This window comes from Arachis ipaensis, chromosome B9 (genome assembly GCF_059453495.1).
Source record: "Arachis ipaensis isolate K30076 ecotype BB chromosome B9, ASM5945349v1, whole genome shotgun sequence".
Classification (NCBI taxonomy): Eukaryota; Viridiplantae; Streptophyta; class Magnoliopsida; order Fabales; family Fabaceae; genus Arachis; species Arachis ipaensis.
The window spans coordinates 154,006,398-154,025,278 of NC_142444.1; the positions used below are offsets into that span (position 1 = coordinate 154,006,398).

The 18,881-nt window shown below is 34.4% G+C and overlaps 3 protein-coding genes across 3 annotated transcripts; 2 read left to right on the top strand and 1 right to left on the bottom strand.

The window, feature by feature from the left end:
• The first annotated feature begins 1,649 nt into the window (after positions 1-1,649).
• Positions 1,650-3,471, top strand: LOC148546854 (serine/threonine-protein phosphatase 7 long form homolog). The gene is made up of 3 exons (XM_088499398.1): positions 1,650-1,727; positions 2,546-3,261; positions 3,345-3,471. Exons 1-3 carry the CDS (start codon positions 1,650-1,652, stop codon positions 3,469-3,471), a joined length of 921 nt encoding a protein of 306 aa, XP_088355524.1.
• A 471-nt stretch (positions 3,472-3,942) lies between these two features.
• LOC148546855 (uncharacterized) lies at positions 3,943-4,878 on the top strand. Its single transcript, XM_088497762.1, has 2 exons — positions 3,943-4,558; positions 4,727-4,878. The coding sequence occupies exons 1-2, from the start codon at positions 3,943-3,945 to the stop codon at positions 4,876-4,878; spliced, it is 768 nt and encodes a 255-aa protein (XP_088353888.1).
• An 842-nt stretch (positions 4,879-5,720) lies between these two features.
• On the bottom strand, positions 5,721-8,011 carry LOC107616250 (uncharacterized). Its single transcript, XM_016318232.3, has 3 exons — positions 7,882-8,011; positions 6,450-7,445; positions 5,721-6,349 (listed from the first exon to the last, which is right to left on the bottom strand). The coding sequence occupies exons 1-3, from the start codon at positions 8,009-8,011 to the stop codon at positions 5,721-5,723; spliced, it is 1,755 nt and encodes a 584-aa protein (XP_016173718.3).
• Between the last annotated feature and the right edge of the window lie 10,870 nt (positions 8,012-18,881).

Sequence of the window (18,881 nt, forward strand, 5' to 3'; positions counted from 1 at the left end):
ATTCATCATTGGCCGCAACTTCATTGGAATTCAAGTAACAAATTCTGTACAAAAAATCACGTTAAATTAAAGACTTCTTTCTAACCTTTGATTTTATCTCACTAATATTTTTTGAATAAAATTAAGATCTAATTTTGAGAAAACAAACAAAAAAAATTTATTTTTTGAACAAATACTTTAGCACCTTCTACTTTCTCCCCTTCAATGATTGAGGATGTCTTTGAAATTGGAAGCAAACCACCAATGTAGTCAACATCCTAAAATTATAATTAATTATTATTTATAAATTAGATACTACTAATGACCAAGGAAGCAAAAAATAAATTAATTTTTAATAGAAAGTACACTTATATATACTCATAATTTGAATAGGGTGAGCCTCTTTGAATTTATTTATGAGGTCCACATTATCAGTCATCTTCTTAACTTTATAAGAAGGTGAAAAATATGGATTATCAGATATTTAAACTTCAACGATGAAGAGAAAGATCTTATCAATTAGGTTGAGTAAAAGTGTAGGTGTATCCGATAGATCTCCTTTCTGCAGGGTATTACATAATATATTAATAATAAATAATATAAAAAGTACCAATAAAAATATCTTCACTAATGCTTTTAGAAATAAATATTGGTTAGATCTTACCAATAGGAGTGGATCAAGTATCTCTACACAGCTCTTTTCCAAAACTTATTTTGCCTCCTTGTCAAAGACTACATAACATGCACAGTCAGAATCATCAATGACACCAAGCTTTATTCGATACCGGCTTAAAAAAGAAAATAACATAAAAAAAGTTAAAAATATAGACTTATTCAATATCTAATCCAATGTACATAGACTTTAATTTAAAAAAATAAATAAATAACCTTGGAGTTATGGATAAAAGGATATTAGTAGAAAACTCGCGTCTTCATCGAGCCAAACCATCTCAATTGAGCAATGGAGAATTTTCGTAACTTGATAGTGTCCATGACCGTATCACTCGTATACGTACACACAAATTGTCGATTGTAGGATTGATGTAAGCAATTTTGTGAATACCAGCCAGTGGAATAAGTAGGGAGATTTTGGATATATGTAAAGAAAGAGATTGATGTACTTTAAATTGTGGTGCTTTACATCTCTCATAACTTATCCTTTTATAGTTGCATCATAACTAAATTTTTTTAAATTTGGTTGACTTCAATTTAAAATTTAAAAAATAACAAACTAAGTAAAACAACCCAAACTTAAAATTTGAAAATAACAACCTAAATAACACTTTTTTATTTTTAATATTGGGAGAGAAGTGGTGTATAACAACGATATGGGGCTGCATGGTGCATAACCGGAGTGTGACGGCTAGGATCGAAGAAATCGGACGGTCCCTTTTGAGGGACTGAAATCGGATGGTCCGATTTTAGGCTTGGAAGGTACGCAAATCGGACCGTCCGATTTGCGCCCCCCAGCCACGTGTCGAGCATGCACGTTGGTCCAGAACGATGATCAAATCCCAACCATCCGAGCTCCCTTAAGCCAGTTTCACTTTCCCTTTCCCATTTCACTTTCACTTTGTTCCATTTCTCTTCTCCCATATACCCCACCCCCAAGCCACGGTAGTGTACTCCATTGTTGAAGGCTTCAGCTCAAAAAAATTGGACCACACAGAATGCCTAAAATAAGAAAAATAAAAGATGTGAATCGTCCAGAACTCCATATTGCTAATTATCTTGATCATCCTAATTATGTAAGTTTTTAATCCAAAATTTTTTATTTTAGTTAAAATAATAATTATAATGTTAGAAATTAGTAATAATTTATTATAATGATAATGTTAGTTAGGAATTAGTGGAGTAATAATATTTAGATATTTGAGTTTAATTAAAATAATATTAGAGATTATTCAGAGATTACATTATAATAATAAATTAATTATAAATTAATTATTGTTATTAATAGAATAATTACAATAATAATATTGTTACTAATAATAATACGGTTATTATAAAATCTTGGATGTATGATAAATAAATAGAATAAGTAATGTTAATATTAATTGTTATAACGCTTATTGTAATAATAATAATTATTACTGCTAGTAGCGTTTAATTTAACTATCAGTAGAAATAGAACACACATAGTAGTGTTAATGTGCTGTGCTGTACGTGTATGTGAATATGAATAAGTTAAGTAGTTTTAATTGTTAGTAATAAATAATTTATCTGTAGTTACTTAATATTTTATTATTAGTAGTCGTTCGTAAATAAATATTATGAATTAAAAATTGTTTAATTAATTATTTATGTTATAGGTTTAATATAAATAATTAATGAAGGATTAGTGATTGATTTATTATTGTATGTTTGTTGTTAGAATAGAATAAAATAGAGTAGTTAGTTAATTGAGTATTAGTGGATAATATAATAGTTATTTGTATAAAGTATTGTAATATTGTTGTTATTAATATATTTATTGATTTTTATGTGTGGCTGATTATTTGATAACGAAAGTTCGATTCTTTTAAGTTTAATTTGTTAATTTATTAATATTATTGTATTTGTTTAGGGATCTAGAATGTTGCAATGTGACCACTACATGCCGCCGGATCGGTACAATCCAATAGTGGAGGGGTTTTTACGGGACACTGGATTTTATTATGTTTCACAGATTGGAGTTGTCCAATGTCAGGCTGCATTGGTTAATGCTCTGATTGAGAGATGGCGACCCGAGACTCATACCTTCCATTTTCCGGTTGGTGAGTGTGCTGTGACACTGGAGGATGTGGCGTTAATTTATGGTCTTCCGACGAATGGTTTGCCAGTTACGGGACCGACACTGAGTAGTTATGAGGCGTTAGAGGCTGAATGCTTGGATCAGTTTGGTGTTGCACCTAGGCAGGCAGACTGTAGGGGAAGTTTCATCAAGTTGACGTGGTTTCGAGCATTGAAGGATCGGTTAGTGTTGGCTGATGATATCCAGATTCAGAGGTACGTGAAGTGCCACATAATGTTATTGTTTGGGACAGTAATGTTTGGAGATAAGTCTGGAGCAGGGGTGCACTGGAAGTTTCTCCCATTACTCCGTAACTTTGCCGGGATAATACAGTTTAGTTGGGGTTCGGCTTGCCTGGCACACCTGTACAGAGCGTTGTGTAGGGCAACTCGTGTCGACTGTAAGGAGATTGATGGTCCGTTGACACTCTTGCTTGCCTGGGCTTGGATCCGCCTACCGTTCCTTGCGCCGATTCCTAGCAATCCTCGAATCTTTCCGATTGCAAATAGGTAAATTTAATTACTAAACGCTTTATAATAGTGTATCTTAAATGGAATTGATAAATGTAAATTAACGAAGTGCATGATGTTAGGTGGCATAACTGGGAACGTGAGAATTGGCCTTACAGATTGAGGAAACTTGAGCACCTTAGGGGAAACCTGGATGCTCTGCAAGAAGGACAGGTCTGTTGTAATAAATACGTAGTTGTTTTCAATTAGCCGTGTTATTATTCATTGTGTAATCCTCGGTTACGTGCATAATGTGTGCAGTTTGTTTGGGAGCCTTATGCAATAGGTCGGACCGATCCAGACGTGATTCCTGCTGACATCCGTCAGCATTCGGCTATTTGGAGTGCCACAGTTCCGCTTATATCCTTTGAATGTATTGAGTGGCATGCATCTGATAGGGTGAGGAGGCAATTTGGCTTGACTCAAGGCCTTCCTCAACAAGAGCGTGACCTAGGTGAAGCACACGGCCAAGTTCTAACAGGTCCGAAGAATCAAGATTGGTCTGGAACCCACTCATCCTGGGTCATGCATTGGATGAACCGGTTTAGTCATGTTCTTGTTCAAGACACGGTGCCATCACAGAATCAGTTAGATATCTACTTGCATTGGTACCGACGTACATATGGTGACCACTTGCATCTGTCACAGCTCGGACCGGAAGAGAATCAGCACGGTGATCCTATGATTAACCAGGAGAATCAACAAGAACAACCACCGCCACCACCACCGCCTCCCTCACAGACACATGCACAACAAGAGCCTGATCAGTTCACTCCATACATCCCTGATACGCATTCTGCGGATTACTCGAGTATTCCAGTTCATCAGCAGTACTGGAATGTCCCGCACCAAGAATCAGGTGAACATGGTTCATTTAGCCAGTTGCTTGGATTCATGGCTCCTGTGTCAGGTTACTCATACCCAGCATACGGAAACATTCCCACCGACCAGATGGCCCAACCGAGTGGGATTGCTCCAGGTAGATTTTCATTGGATGCGAGACCTCGACAGATCACTTCGTCTGGTACTTCCGGAGGTAGGATTTCTGTTGACTCGAGTATGAGTGATGATGCCACGAGGGGGATCATACATAGTGGAAATTCACGCCGTGTTCCGATGAATCTCATTCTAGAGAGCTACCAGCCAGTTGATGAGGACAATGATGACTATCTGGTTGACCATCCAGATGGGGATGAGGATGAGGATGAGGATGAGGATGATGATGAGGACAATGATGAAGATGAGGAGGATGGTGAGGATGAAGATGATGGGGGTGATGGTTCAACGCCTACTGCAGGTAAAAGAATTTGTTACCTGATTGGATTTGGTTATTGATTATATGAGTTGATTAGTTTACTTGATTAGTTGGTGGTCGAATTTATTGATTTGATTAGTTGTTAATCGGATTAGTTGTATATTGATTATTTGATTAGTTAGTTGGTTATTGATTTATTGACGTGGTTAGGTACACCCACTGGTGAAAAAGGAAAAGGATACAACCTTAGAGCTGACCCCCCTCGTCGGAGCGCCAATCGGTATACCCCATCCGCTTTTAAAAAGGTTGCAAAGAAATGCAAGAAATTAGTCAAAGAAGTAAAATGGGCAATGAGAAAATGATGTTGGAGTTATTATGTATCTATCAGGTGTTGGACTAGTGCATTCAGTGGACTTGCTTAAGTACAATGTGTTGGACTCATTTATGGTTTATGTCTTGGATTTAGTTATTTGTATCGTATTTATTATGTATCAGGTGTTGGACTAGTGCATTCAGTGGACTTGCTTAAGTACAATGTGTTGGACTCATTTATGGTTTATGTCTTGGATTTAGTTATTTGTATCGTATTTATTATGTATCTATCAGGTGTTGGACTTGTGCATTCAGTGGACTTGCTTAAGTACAATGTGTTGGACTCATTTATGGTTTATGTCTTGGATTTAGTTATTTGTATCGTATTTATTATGTATCTATCAGGTGTTGGACTTGTGCATTCAGTGGACTTGCTTAAGTACAATGTGTTGGACTCATTTATGGTTTATGTCTTGGATTTAGTTATTTGTATCGTATTTATTATGTATCTATCAGGTGTTGGACTTGTGCATTCAGTGGACTTTTTTATTATGTCTTGGATGACTTATTTATGCTTTAGGTGTTGGACTCACAGTAAGTTCACATATGAAAGTCATACAATAAGGTCACATATGAAAGTCATACCATAAGGTCACATATCAAAGTCATACCATACATAAAATATTGAAAGTCACACTAAAACTGGAGCCCTATTGGGTTGTCGCACCCGGATTACCTGCACCACCACATTGACGACATCTACTACGACTGTGGCCCTCGGCCCCGCACTGCTTACATCGCCTAGGAGCACGCAACATCCGAGTGTCCATCTCATTCAAGAAACGAGTCATCCTTGGCCGACCTTTAGACACCCGTCGAAGGAATGGATTACCTACGAATCGAGGTCCATGATAAACAGGCCATGTTGTGGGATTCTCGAGGGGCCTAAACCTAGCCCTATACACTCGTCGAACCTGGTCCATCTTGTAGACATCATGTACATACAGTTGCCAATCCAGTCGTTGGTTTGCACAACAAGCAAACACATGTCGACACGGAACCGGTCCACTTGAAATTCACCACAGTCACACCGTTGACGACGGAGATCCACGGCATACTCCACACCACTGGGACACTCACGCACCTCGAATACCTCGTTCTGTCGGTCAAAGCAACTAACTTGGATGTTACCTGCTGCCCGCTGATTCGCATGCAGTTTGGAGGTTACAAGCTCAGAGAACACATGACCTGCGTTAATCCGAGCCTCGGCCTCGGCTCTTTTCCGGGTGAACAACTCATTAAGCCTGTAAAACATTGCCTTAACAAGTGCCGTGACTGGAAGATTGCGAGCCCCTTTCAGAACCGAGTTGATGCATTCCACTAGATTCGTTGTCATGTGACCCCATCGATATCCCCCATCAAACGCTAACGCATACTGCTCACGCGGAATCCGATCCAACCAGTCGGTATAAGCCTCACCCCGCTCGCGTAAACGCTGATAACGTGTCTCGTACTCGCGAACTGTTCACGAGTATCCTGTCAAATCAAAAAAGCCCCACGTTTAAAAAAAGCTCATCATAATAACTGAGTTCAGGAGTAAATGTAATCATAACTACCATACCGATGTTGACGATTAGTTTCTGCAGATACGGAGCCTTGAATTTCCTAAGAAAGTTGGACTCTATGTGTCTGATACAGAACATGTGGAATGCTCTTGGAGGAGACCAAGCTCCATTACTACGAGCAATAGCAGCTCTAATAGAATCGTGCCGATCGGAGATAAGGCCGACACCATCACGTGTCACAACATGCTGTCTGAGGTTACTCAGAAAAAAGTGCCAAGCCTCAGATGTCTCTCCCTCAACTATCGCAAATGCAATCGGCACTATGTTGTTGTTGCCATCCTGTGAGACTGCAACCAACAAACAACCCTTGTACTTTCCATACAGATGAGTTCCGTCTACCTGCACTATTGGCTTGCAATGTCTGAATGCTCTAATACAAGGGTAATAACTCCAGAAGACTCGGTGTAGTACACGAATATTAGGAACCAAGTCATCTCCCTGATACGCAGGCATCGTTTCAAAATGAACGACTGCGGATGGCTCCTTGTGACACATAGCCTCAAACCATATCGGCAAGGCTTCGTAAGAAGCTTTCCACCCACCGAAAATTGACTCCACTGCCTTCTGTTTTGTCAACCATGCTTTGCGATAACTTATGGTGTAGTTAAACTTTGCCTGTACTTCCGCAATCACTGACTTCACCCTTATAGACGGGTCAACTTCTACCAATGGCTTTATTGCTTCTGCAACTGTGTTGGAATCCAGCTTCGCATGATCTTGAGAAATGGTGGCCCTAGTACAGGTGTGACTTCCATTGTACCTCCTTATCTCCCAGCAGAACTTTCTGGACATTTTGGTCACCCTGATCAGCCAATCACATCCTGCACCATACTGGGTGCATTTAGCATAGAATGTCGTCGGTTCTGACTCATACACCCGATAATCTACACCTCTGCGGATTGTATAATCTTTCATCGCCTTAATTACTGCCTCCCTAGAACTGAACTCCATTCCCACAGTAAATTCGCCATCTGGCATAAGCGGAAGCTCTGCTGCAATCACATCACAAATTTTAGAGTTGTCAGAAGTGATAATCTAATAAACTAATAATCACAGAACGATGTCGTTCGTCCGGCTGAACCGGTCGGCCCGGCTGAACCGGTAGGTCCGGTTGAACTGAGCTGCCCGGCTGAACCGGTCAGTCCGTCTGGACCGGTCGGTCCGGCTGATCCGGTCGGTCCAGCTGAACCGGTCAATCCGTCTGGACCGGTCGGCCCGTCTGGACCGGTCGGTCCGTCTGGACCGGTCGGTCCGTCTGGACTGGTCAGTCCGGCTAAACCGCCAGGTCCAGCTGACTTACTAAACAGAAGACTAACTTATTACATGCTATATTTGGCCTATTTACCGTTGTCTCTACTATTTCTCATAAACTCAAACCTCATGCTCAAATCATACTATAACAAATCTTAATTTAAATTGATGGCTCACCTGCATTTACATATTGAGGAAACTCCGGCTCATGCATAGCCTCCAAATCCAACAATCGCATGAAACTTGGCTTCACAAAAGGCTGCTGGTTTGCTAGTGCATTTGCCACATCTGCCACATCTGCCACCATAGCCTCGTCAGCTTGATCTTCGTCTGCACCCGGATCAACAACCTCGTAATTACTTTCGAACTCTTCTTCACTATCACTGTTGTAATCTTCCAATTCAATGTCTCGGTCCACTGCAGATTGCTCGAACTCGACATACAGTTCGATGAATGATATTCGCGACCGACTTTCAAGATACACTGAAAACATTTCTTGCATGCTCGCTTCGTCGGTCACGTATTTCGTTTGAAATTGCACGAACCCACCAAAGACAGGTACAGGATATCTGTACAGAACACACGACACTCTACTAGATATTTGAGAATCTATCTTCTCAGAAATGACACCTTTTAATTCTTCAAATGAAAGTGTGAACGGAATAATAATATCCAACGGATTTTCACACACAAACTTAACTCCTTCTGATGTTTGTAATAAAATTTGGCCATGATAATACACTTTTAATCTTACTCTATCATCCATGAGAATAGAAAAGAGCAGATCTACAAACTAAAAGAAGAGATCCGGAGATAAGAAGTTTATATACACAGTCACACCGGAGAAGAAGAAAATGAAATGAGCTGCTCAGTCTGCGAAGGAACATATGTATATATATGACATTCAAATCGGACCGTCCGACCGCTTGCATCCTCTTTCGAAATTTTTTTATCAAGAAAATCGGACAGTCCGATTACTAAGAAGCCCGCCCAAAAATTTTTGAAACCCAGAAATCGCTGGGTCCGATTTGAGGCTCTTTTTGAATCAGGCCAAAAATCGGTCGGTCCGATTTCTTTGGGCCAAAAAAAAAAAATCTCCCCACGCCTGAAATCGCACGGTCCGTTTACCATGCACGCGACCTCACCACGCACAAATCGGATGGTCCGATTTGTGCCCCCTGACGCCTGATCGAAATCGCACCGTCCGATTTCAGTCCGTCAACTAACCGCCGTCATAAGTCTGTTAAACACCTCCCATGTCCATAACCGGGCGTTACACCAAACGCTGCATCATATGTTAAAAAATCAGCCAAACAAATAATAATTTAAAAATTCTAAACTAACGTAAATCTTTATTTATAGTAATATTAGTATGTAACAACCGAAGAATAATTAACGTAAATTTTTTTAAAACTCTAAATTTCTTTAAAAGAATTTATGTAGCTGCAATTTAAAAAAAAATCAACAAAATTTTAAAAAATAATTCTAAAAAGAATTAACAGATTTTTAAAAAATAGTGTTAAAATATAAAAAAGAACTATCTAAGTAAAATCTAAATAAAATTTAAAAAATAACAACTTAAATAAAATAATTTAAAATTTAAAAAATAACAACCTAAGTAAAACAACCCAAACAAATAAAATAATTTAAAATTTAAAAAATAACAACCTAAGTAAAACAACCCAAACTTAAAATTTGAAAATAACAACCTAAGCAAATAATAATTTATAATTTATAAATATAAATCCAAAAATTTCTAGTGACGACACGTAAGCAAAAAAACTCCCAGACTCAACGTATGAGCGCCACGTCAGCAAATGAGCTTCCCATTTGTATACTATAAAGATAAAGATGAATGGAGTTATTGCAATTCAATTCAATTTCAAAAATAAAAAGAAACGGATGATCCTAATTTAGAAGGAAGTGCTGATTTGAGGGGATATAATGATTTGCTAATAAATGATGCTGAATCCGAAAATACTATTACTTGGGATTACAGCATTGATGGGCTGAAGAAAGGTAACTATTGGAGGGAAACAGGACAGCAAAAAAAGCTTGTTGGCTGGCCCAATAGAGTGTTTTGTGCAAATTGTGCAAATGGAGGTAGATTGAGCCCAACTAGCTTAAACAGAAGCCCGTTGCATACTGAAGATGCTGGACGTGGTGGGCTGGTGTTGGTGGATGCGGATTGGGTCACTCCAAGTCGGGTTGAGCTTTCACCCACTCCTGGGATTTGCGACGCTACACAGAATCAGGTGGATCAGGCGAATCAAATCCGGGACAGTATGCCTGATTCGGTCGGCAATGGAAAGCTCAGAACCGTGGATCAGCGATGGGATCGTGGAGGCGAGTATGATTGCGGGCCTGCGACGGTGAAGGTTGCGCTTGAGCTTCGCCCGACGGAAACCACCCTCATGGAGTGCACGACGGATGAGGCGAGCCGACTAGTGATGCCGATAGTGAGGTTTCAATCTCCAAGGGATGGTGGGCCAGGAGAGAAAGCCGTGGACAAACCTGTAGTGACCCGGATAGATACTAGTCGTACTACGGACCTTCAATAAAGCATTGTCAAGAATGGAAGAGACGCCATGGGTGACTGTATAACAGTCGGTGGTACGGGACTTGATGGATGCAGTACTGGGCCCGAGGGTATGGTGGATACTGACGCCGAAAAATAGGGAAACAGTAAAATAAAAGATTTGGAACGGGAGGAGCAGATGCTTGAAAACAGGAAGACGTGGGAATTGGCGGTTGAATCAGGAGCAATGCAGTACAACGACGAAGATGACATCATGGCCATTCTTCAAGAACAGAACGAAGCACTAGCTCAAAAAAGGAGGTTGGCAAAGCAGAAAGAGAAGGCACAAAGATGCAGACCCAAAAAATTGAAAAAGGTGTGTAATAATATTTTAAAATGATTTTTAGCACTTGGAATGTTAGGGGGTTGCGGGGTGTTGGAAAGTCGAGTATGGTGAAAGAATTAAAAAAGAAGCAAAAACTGAATATGTTAGGTTTGGTTGAAACTAAAATGCAAATTGTGACTAAGTTTGATATAGCTAATATTTGGGGGAGTGATGCTGTGGGGTGGGAGTTTGTAGGGTCGGAAGGCTCATCCGGAGGTCTATTATTAATGTGGGATGAATTGCTATTTAAAATGAATAACTATTATAAAGGGGAGAGATGGTTATGTATTGAAGGAGTCCTATCAAAAAATGAATTCAATTGTGCTTTCTGTTTAGTATATGGTGCTCATACTAGAGTGGAGAAACTGGCTGTGTAGGAGGAACTGAGCTTTTTAGCCGGGTTATGTCAAGTCATGATATGCTACATGGGAGATTTTAATGAGGTTATACAGATTGAAGAGAGGAAAGATCATAACAGATTAACAGCGTCTGCAGAAGATTTTAAGACTTGGGTCCAAGATATGCAATTAGTGGAACATATTCACCACTTGTTTCTTGGTTGTGAGTTTACCTGGCAAGTGTGGTGTGAATAGCTATCTGAATTTGGGAGGTTGTGGTCTGTTCCGCGTTCACTAAAAGAGCACTTTGAGAGTTGGACGGGTGTCATTAGGAAGAAAGAGGAGCGCAACAAGTGGCTCGTATGTTTTTTTGCAGTCATATGGAATGTTTGGCTTGAGAGAAACGGACGGATATTTAACAACAAGGAAGCAGGTGTTCAAGAGGTGTTTCACAAATCTTTGACCAATTATAGAGAGTGGTGTAGTGCGAATCCCTTCTGTTGTTGATGGCAATGCCAAAGATAACAACAGGAATTCTGTTCAAATTGTTTGTTGCTTTGCAGGGACGGACATAAGGGGGGGCGAGTGGCGGCCTCGGCCCCCCCAATTTTTTTTAACAGTAATAAGTTATTATGTATAATTTAATTTTTTTAAAAAATATTTAGTATTTAGTCTAATATAAATAAAAGTTCAGTATAATTTAAATATTAATAATTTTTAATATCTAAAAAATAAGTAACAATATTAAAAAATTCTGAAAAAATATTATTACTAATATTTTTTAATTAAATAAAAATTTTTAAATCTCATAAAGTGAATTCTTTTTCTTTTTGTGGCCGTTTTTTTATTCGTTTGGTATTAATTCTCTTTGTTTCAACTGCTACAATTAAGAGATCTTTTTCAACTATGAATATTGTGAAAAATAACTTAGAAACAAAATAAAAGATGAATTTCTTGATAATTGTCTTTTAATTATATTGAAAAGAAAATTGTTGAAAATTTTGACACAAATTCTATTATCGGTGAATTTTATGATACGAAGAATCGACCACTTCGTTAGTAAAAAGTATACACATTTTTTTTACTTTAAAATATATTCTCTATTCGTGTATTTTTATAATACATCTTATATTATATAATTTTTTTACATAATTTTTAATATTATATGTGTTATTGGCCCCCCATAATATCATTTCTGGATCCGTCCCTGTTGCTTTGTTATTTGAATTCCTTGTCTGTCGCTCCACATTACTGTGTTGAGCTCATTTATTCAAAAAAAAAAAAAAACAATTGAAAAAAAATTCATTACAATGAGTATATTCATTTTAACAAATATTCTTCTATCTAATACTATAAAAAAATACATTGGCCACTTTGAATTGCTACAGGTCAACTTCCATCCACATTAGTAGAATGCCTAAATTGAGATATATTCATCAAACAAACAATCAATAAAACACTCATCCGTGCTTTCTCATTTTGGGTACATTTATACATAAAAGAAATTATACATAAAGAAAAAAAAAAGAAGAAAAGAAGAGTTGAAATAGCAAGAGTAATAAAAATTTTGATTCTTATAATTTTGTGTGGCCATCTGTATATAGTAGACCAGACAATTATGATTATCTAACAAAATTAATTTGTATTTATTGCACTCAACTTGAATAAGTAAGAAATTATCTTATTTTAATTTAGTCTTTAATTTACATGATTTGAATTTAGCTTAATATATATTATTTGATTTGATTTGATTTAATTATTAGTTAAAAATATCTCAATTGTCTATTTTATTCATAAATTTATTATTTAATGACTAATAAATTGATCAAATTAATTAATTAGTACACACAATAAATTTGGTTTAATAAATTAAAAAAATTAAATTAAAAAATACTAACAGAATATTAAAATAAATGAATTAAAAAATATTACCAAATCAAATTAATATAAATTATAATAAATTATATGATATTTAAATATCTAATCAAATCAATTAGTTGATATAGTTAGTTTATCGTAATAACTTGTATTTAATGAGTTAAAATAAATAAATCGAGAAACACTCTCAGAAACATGCCACGTTAGCTCCATCATTAAATGCAAAAATTTGATTTTTATATAGATAGAATAGATAGATATAATAGATTTCATGTATACATTAAAAAAAAAAAATCAATGAGTAATAGCTCAAATGGCATAGTCTCCTCATACTCAATTAAGAGGTTGCGGGTTCGAGTCTCATATCTTTGGTAAAAAATAAATAAATAAATAAATAAATAAATGAAGAAAGAAAGCAAACCAAAAAAAAAAAATTGCCTCATCATTTTCTCGCAATTAAAAATAATATCAATCATCATAAATAAAATATGATAACAAAAAAAATTCAATTTAAGATCTAGCATATAAGATAGCTCACATTTTATATTTTGATTTTGAAATTACAGAAAATTTGATAATAACCTATTTTTATTGTGACAGGAGATGACGATTGACCTATTTTTTAAAGAAACCTTATTTTATTGATGGAAAATCACATGCCCCTTAACGAGAAGTTGATCCTCTATTTTTAGATTATTCTACTTCATCCACAATTATCGTTTCGCCACTTATTGGTAAGCACCCATTTTTCATTGTCATAACTTTTGAACAAACCATCTACTCTGACGGACCAATGAACGGCGTCATGGCCTCCGTCAACGGCAGGATCATACTGATAAAATATAACACAAAAAACGTCAAAATATATCAAACCCGTTTGCCTTTGACGGTCAGTATATCGTTGGATAAGTACAGTGGGTTGTAACCAAGTCTTCTGATCTTCGAGGTTGAAGAACATAAACACTTGTACTTTGTCGAATATTTCGCTTTTAAACGTCAGAAGAAGGTCATTCGATGATTTTGTCACAGTTGAGTTTGGTTCAATAAGGTTTTTTCTAGCATTTGCATTTGGTGATGATGATGCTGATGAAGTTGTAGTGAGACACCCCACAACAAAAACAAAAGAAAGTAGTAAGAGGGATGCATGAAATGAAAGAGACATGGTTGTTCACTAAAATGTGTGGTGTCACATTAACCTGACCCTGAAGTGATGAATATATATATGAGGAAAAGTATATATAAATAAGGATATTAAAGAGATCAAAAATATTTATATAATAAAATAAAATTTTACCAGGAACTAAATTAAAATTTATATATAATTTATATGTAAACATAATAAATTTATCTAAAAATATAATTTATATACCTTATTTTTATAAAATTAAAAATTTTAATATAATAAAAAAAATTTTAATAACAAAAATATCCGATACAAAATTTTTAAAAAAAATCTATTTAAATATATATTCTTCTTCAATTTAGCATATGTGGTTTAGTGATCATTTAAAAGTACAGCTGTATTGTCTTTGAAAGAATTCAAAATAAAGATTGGTTGAAATTAATTAGTAATTATTGATTTGTTTAATTTGGTTTCATTTATACTACGCTGTAAACATTTACGGGATTTAAATTGAATTCGTAAATTCTTTTAAAAAATAACATTTATCCTATTTCTCTAGTCAATGTTAGCATTTATATAATTTACTTTCTATACTTTTTTAATCAAATTATGTTGACAAAAAATTTTAGGGTTTAATTATTATGTCGGTTTCTATAATTTTACCGAATTTTTAATTAAGTTTTTATATTTTTTTTCTTTTTAATTAGGTCCCTATATCATATCAGATTTTGTAACTAAGCTCCTATCGTAACAAAATATTAAAATTAACAGAATATTTTGTTAAATTATACAAATTATCCAATCAATTGTTGGTATATTCATTTTGTTTAACAGAATATTCTGTTAATTCCAGCGTTTTTATCAATGTAGGGACTTAATTACAAAATCTGATATAGTATAGGAACTCAATCGAAAAGAAAAAAAGTATATAGACCTAATTAAAAAATTTAGTAAAATTATAGGGATTGACAGTATAATTAAACCAAATTTCTATTATTCAATTCATATTTTTGTAAAAATTTTTAAATTTATTCTTTATTAATTTATTTTTTGAAAAAATTCAAAATAGAGATTGGTTGAATTAATTAGTAATTGTTAATTTTGTTTGGTTTCATTTATATTATGCGGTAAACTTTTACGGGATTTAAATTTAAAAAATTAATTCATTCAAAAAATAGCATTTCCTCTATTTGTGTAGTTAATGTTAGCATTTAATTTACTTTCTATATGTTTTTAACCAAACTAGGTAAATAAAAAATTTCTATTCAATTTATATTTTTGTAAAAAAATTTAGTTTATTATTTACTAATTTTGAAAGAATTCAAAATAGAGATTGGTTGAATTAATTAATAATTGTTGATTTTGTTTGGTTTTACTTATATTATTCAGTAAACTTTTACGGAATTTGAATTGAATACATAAATTCATTAAAAAAATTAACATTTACTTTATCTCTCTAGTCAATGTTAGCATTTAATTTAGTTTCTATATTTTTTTTTACCAAACTAGGTAGATGAAAATTTTCTATTATTCAATTTATATTTTTGAAAAAACTTAAATTTATTCTTTACTAATTTATTTTTTGAAAGAATTCAAAATAGAGATTGGCTGAATTAATGTTAGCATTTAATTTACTTTCTATACGTTTTTAACCAAATTAGGTAGACAAAAAATTTCTATTCAACTTTTATTTTTGTAAAAAATTTTAAGTATATTCTTTACTAATTAATTTTTTTGAAAGAATTCAAAATAGGGATTGATTGAATTAATTAGTAATTGTTGATTTTGTTTGGTTTCATTTATATTATGCAGTAAACTTTTACGGAATTTGAATTGAATCCATAAATTCATTTAAAAAATATCATTTATTCTATTTTTCTAATAAATGTTAGGATTTAATTTATTTTGTTAATTAAATTAGGTAGATGAAAATTTTCTATTATTCATTTTATATTTTTGTAAAAAATTTTAAGTTTATTCTTACTAATTTATTTTTTGAAAGAATTCAAAATAGAGATTAGTTAAATAGTTAATCAATAATTGTTGATTTTGTTTGTTTTATTTATATTAGTTGGTAAACTTTTACGGGATTTGGATTGAATGCTTAAATTTATTAAAAGATAACATTTATATATTGTATAAGGAAAATTTTTTACAACCAAATAAAATACTCAACGAAGTCCAATCAAGATATTATCAATGTTTTAAATTTACGCCTGTCTCTTTTTATGTTGTGGCCAAATCTTCTTCGATTCTTCTTCCGTGTTACTGTTGTATTTTCTTCTTTTTTTTGTATTATTATTGTCACCGTCACATCATCACCACCACCACCACCATCTCCTCCTCATCCTCCTCTTTTTTCATTTAAATTTTTTCATTTTTTTTTTCTCCTCTTTCTCTTCCATCTTCATCATCATTGTCATTATCATCGTCGTTATCGTTATCGTTATTGTTATCATCGCCATCTTCTTCTTTTCATCCTTTTTTTCTATCTTTCTCTATTATTATCGTCGTTATCACCACCTCCATGTCCTCCCCTCCTCATTCTTTTCTTATTTAAATTTTTTTTATCTCCTCCTTAGCTTCTTTTTCCTCTTTCACTTTTTACTCTATCATCATTATTATCATTAACGTCGTCTTTTTCTTATATGTATAACAATTCAAATTTAGAATACATCAAAATACACCAAAATTTGTTAATGATGGAGACACATAAACAAACTCAATTGAAAACAAGTTCAGACTAAAATTATATTTTATTTAAATTTAGAATGCACCAAAATTAAATTCAGAATGCACCAAAATTACTGACGATATACAAACAAACTTGATTCAAAACAAACACAGACTATCTTATTTAAATCCAGGATGTGGCAAAATTACTTAATGATGACGTCACACAAATGGACTCAATTCAAAATAAGTATAGACCAAAAGTGTATCTTATTTAAATATAAAATGCTCCAAAATTATTTAATGATAACTCATAACTTCTCCTTTTTCTTCTTCGTTATCATCATCATCTTCTTCTTCGTTTTTTATTAATTTTTTTGTTTTACCTTCTTGTAATTTTTTTTGTTTTACTCTCTTAATAAGAATAAAAACATGAAAAAAGAGAAATAGATAATGCTACAAAATCATTAGGAAGATGAGAATCCCACCTTAATTCAACTAAATAAGATTACAATACATTACAAATATGTTCATTCAAGTCTAATATGAGAAGTAATGCTCCTAAAAGAAGAAATAAGAGCAATAAGAAAAGAAAGAAAGAAGAATAAAAAGAAGGAAAAAAATACAACATTAAAGAAGATATTTTTGTGCTTTTGTAACAAAATTTCGGTGTAAAAATTAAGAAATTTATATGTTATTGTTAGAAAATTTTGATGTTATTTGTTATGATAGATTTTGCATAATCAAAATTCTTCCTCTTCTTCCTCATCTTTCTCATCTTCTGCTGCTTCTTCTCCTTCTTTTTTATCCCTTTTTTCTTCGTCATCTCTTCTTATTATATTTTCTCATAAATTATTCTTATTTCACTCTCTTAAGAGAAATAAAAAAAATCAATACTGCAAAATTATTAGAAATAAAAGAAGGAAAAGAAAAAACGCAGCAAAAAGCAGTAGCAATAAAAGAACGACAATGGGAAGAAAACACGCAGAGAAAAAGAAGGAACGTAAAGAAGAAGAAGGAACGCAAAGAAGAAGAAGGATATTGTTGAGATTTCTTATGCTTAATTATAAAAATTCTGTAACTTATTTTTAGGGATCTCTTTTTGCAAATATGGAAGCTATAAATTAGGATACTAAATTATAGGGTCAGTAGCTAAACGATAGGGCCTAGAATAGTAAACATTTTTTCTATATATATGTGTACATATACGTTGAAATAGACAGAAAGAATACAATTGATTTTCTTCTCACAAAATAAATTTGGTACCAGAGCCCAGGTTACGTCTAGTACAATGGGCAAGTCAGAGTCTGACCCCTCTGAACCCTCTGGCACTAAGACTGCTCCCATCATTATTCAATCTGAAAATTCATCTTTCAATGCTGGAATTGTCCTCAATGAAACGAACTATGATGTTTGGTGCCGATGATGGAGATGCATATTGCTGAGAAGGAGAAACTCTCCTTTATTCGTGGTAAAACAGCACTACCGACTAAAAAAGATGCAAGTTACAACAAGTGGTACACAGACAACCAAAGAGTTAAGAGATGGCTATTGATGTCCATGTATCCGGAAATCATGAAGCGATATATCCATCTTCCTACTGCTCGTGAAATTTCGAAGGCTTTATCAAAAGCTTTCTATGTGGGGCCGATGAACTGCAAGTTTTCACCTTGAATCAGAGGGCTTTCTCTGCCAAACAAGATGATAGAACACTTTCTATCTATTATGGTGAATTAATCGAAATTTTTGGTGAGTTGGATTATCGCAATAAGGTGAGTATGGAATGTGAGAAAGATGTAGAATTGTATCGCAAATCCATTGAGAGACAAAGGGTGCATATCTTTCTTGCTGGTCTGGATTGTGAGTTCGATCAGATTCGTGGTGATATTTTGAGAAAAGATCCAATCCCTGAGTTAGAAGAATGCTACTCACTGGTTCATCGTGAGTCTGTGCGGCTTGCAACAATGAAAGGAGAACCTGAGAAGCCTGAAGCTTCAGCCCTTGTTAGCCGGAACCGATCCACTCAACACAAATCCAATCCCAATCAGTTAGATCGAACAGGTTCTAATTATTTTAAATCTACTGCTAGTGCTAACAGATCCACTTATAGATGCGCCCATTGTGATCAATCTGGCCATACCAAAAGTCACTGTTTTGAACTTGTGGGATATCCGGACTGGTGGAATCATAATCGTGATCCACGAAAAAAGAATTCACACAAGAACTCCACTTCTGGAGTTGTAGAATCAAAGGCAGAACAAG

Coding starts and splice junctions, on each gene's coding strand:
- LOC148546854 (XM_088499398.1), top strand. CDS start 1,650: ATGCCTAAAATAAGAAAAATAAAAGATGTGAATCGTCCAGAACTCCAT. Junction 1,728..2,545: donor ATCTTGATCATCCTAATTAT/GTAAGTTTTTAA, acceptor GTATTTGTTTAG/GGATCTAGAATGTTGCAATG. Junction 3,262..3,344: donor ATCTTTCCGATTGCAAATAG/GTAAATTTAATT, acceptor GCATGATGTTAG/GTGGCATAACTGGGAACGTG.
- LOC148546855 (XM_088497762.1), top strand. CDS start 3,943: ATGATTAACCAGGAGAATCAACAAGAACAACCACCGCCACCACCACCG. Junction 4,559..4,726: donor TGGTTCAACGCCTACTGCAG/GTAAAAGAATTT, acceptor TGACGTGGTTAG/GTACACCCACTGGTGAAAAA.
- LOC107616250 (XM_016318232.3), bottom strand. CDS start 8,011: ATGGTGGCAGATGTGGCAGATGTGGCAAATGCACTAGCAAACCAGCAG. Junction 7,446..7,881: donor TCCTCAATATGTAAATGCAG/GTGAGCCATCAA, acceptor ATGTGATTGCAG/CAGAGCTTCCGCTTATGCCA. Junction 6,350..6,449: donor GAAACTAATCGTCAACATCG/GTATGGTAGTTA, acceptor ACTCGTGAACAG/TTCGCGAGTACGAGACACGT.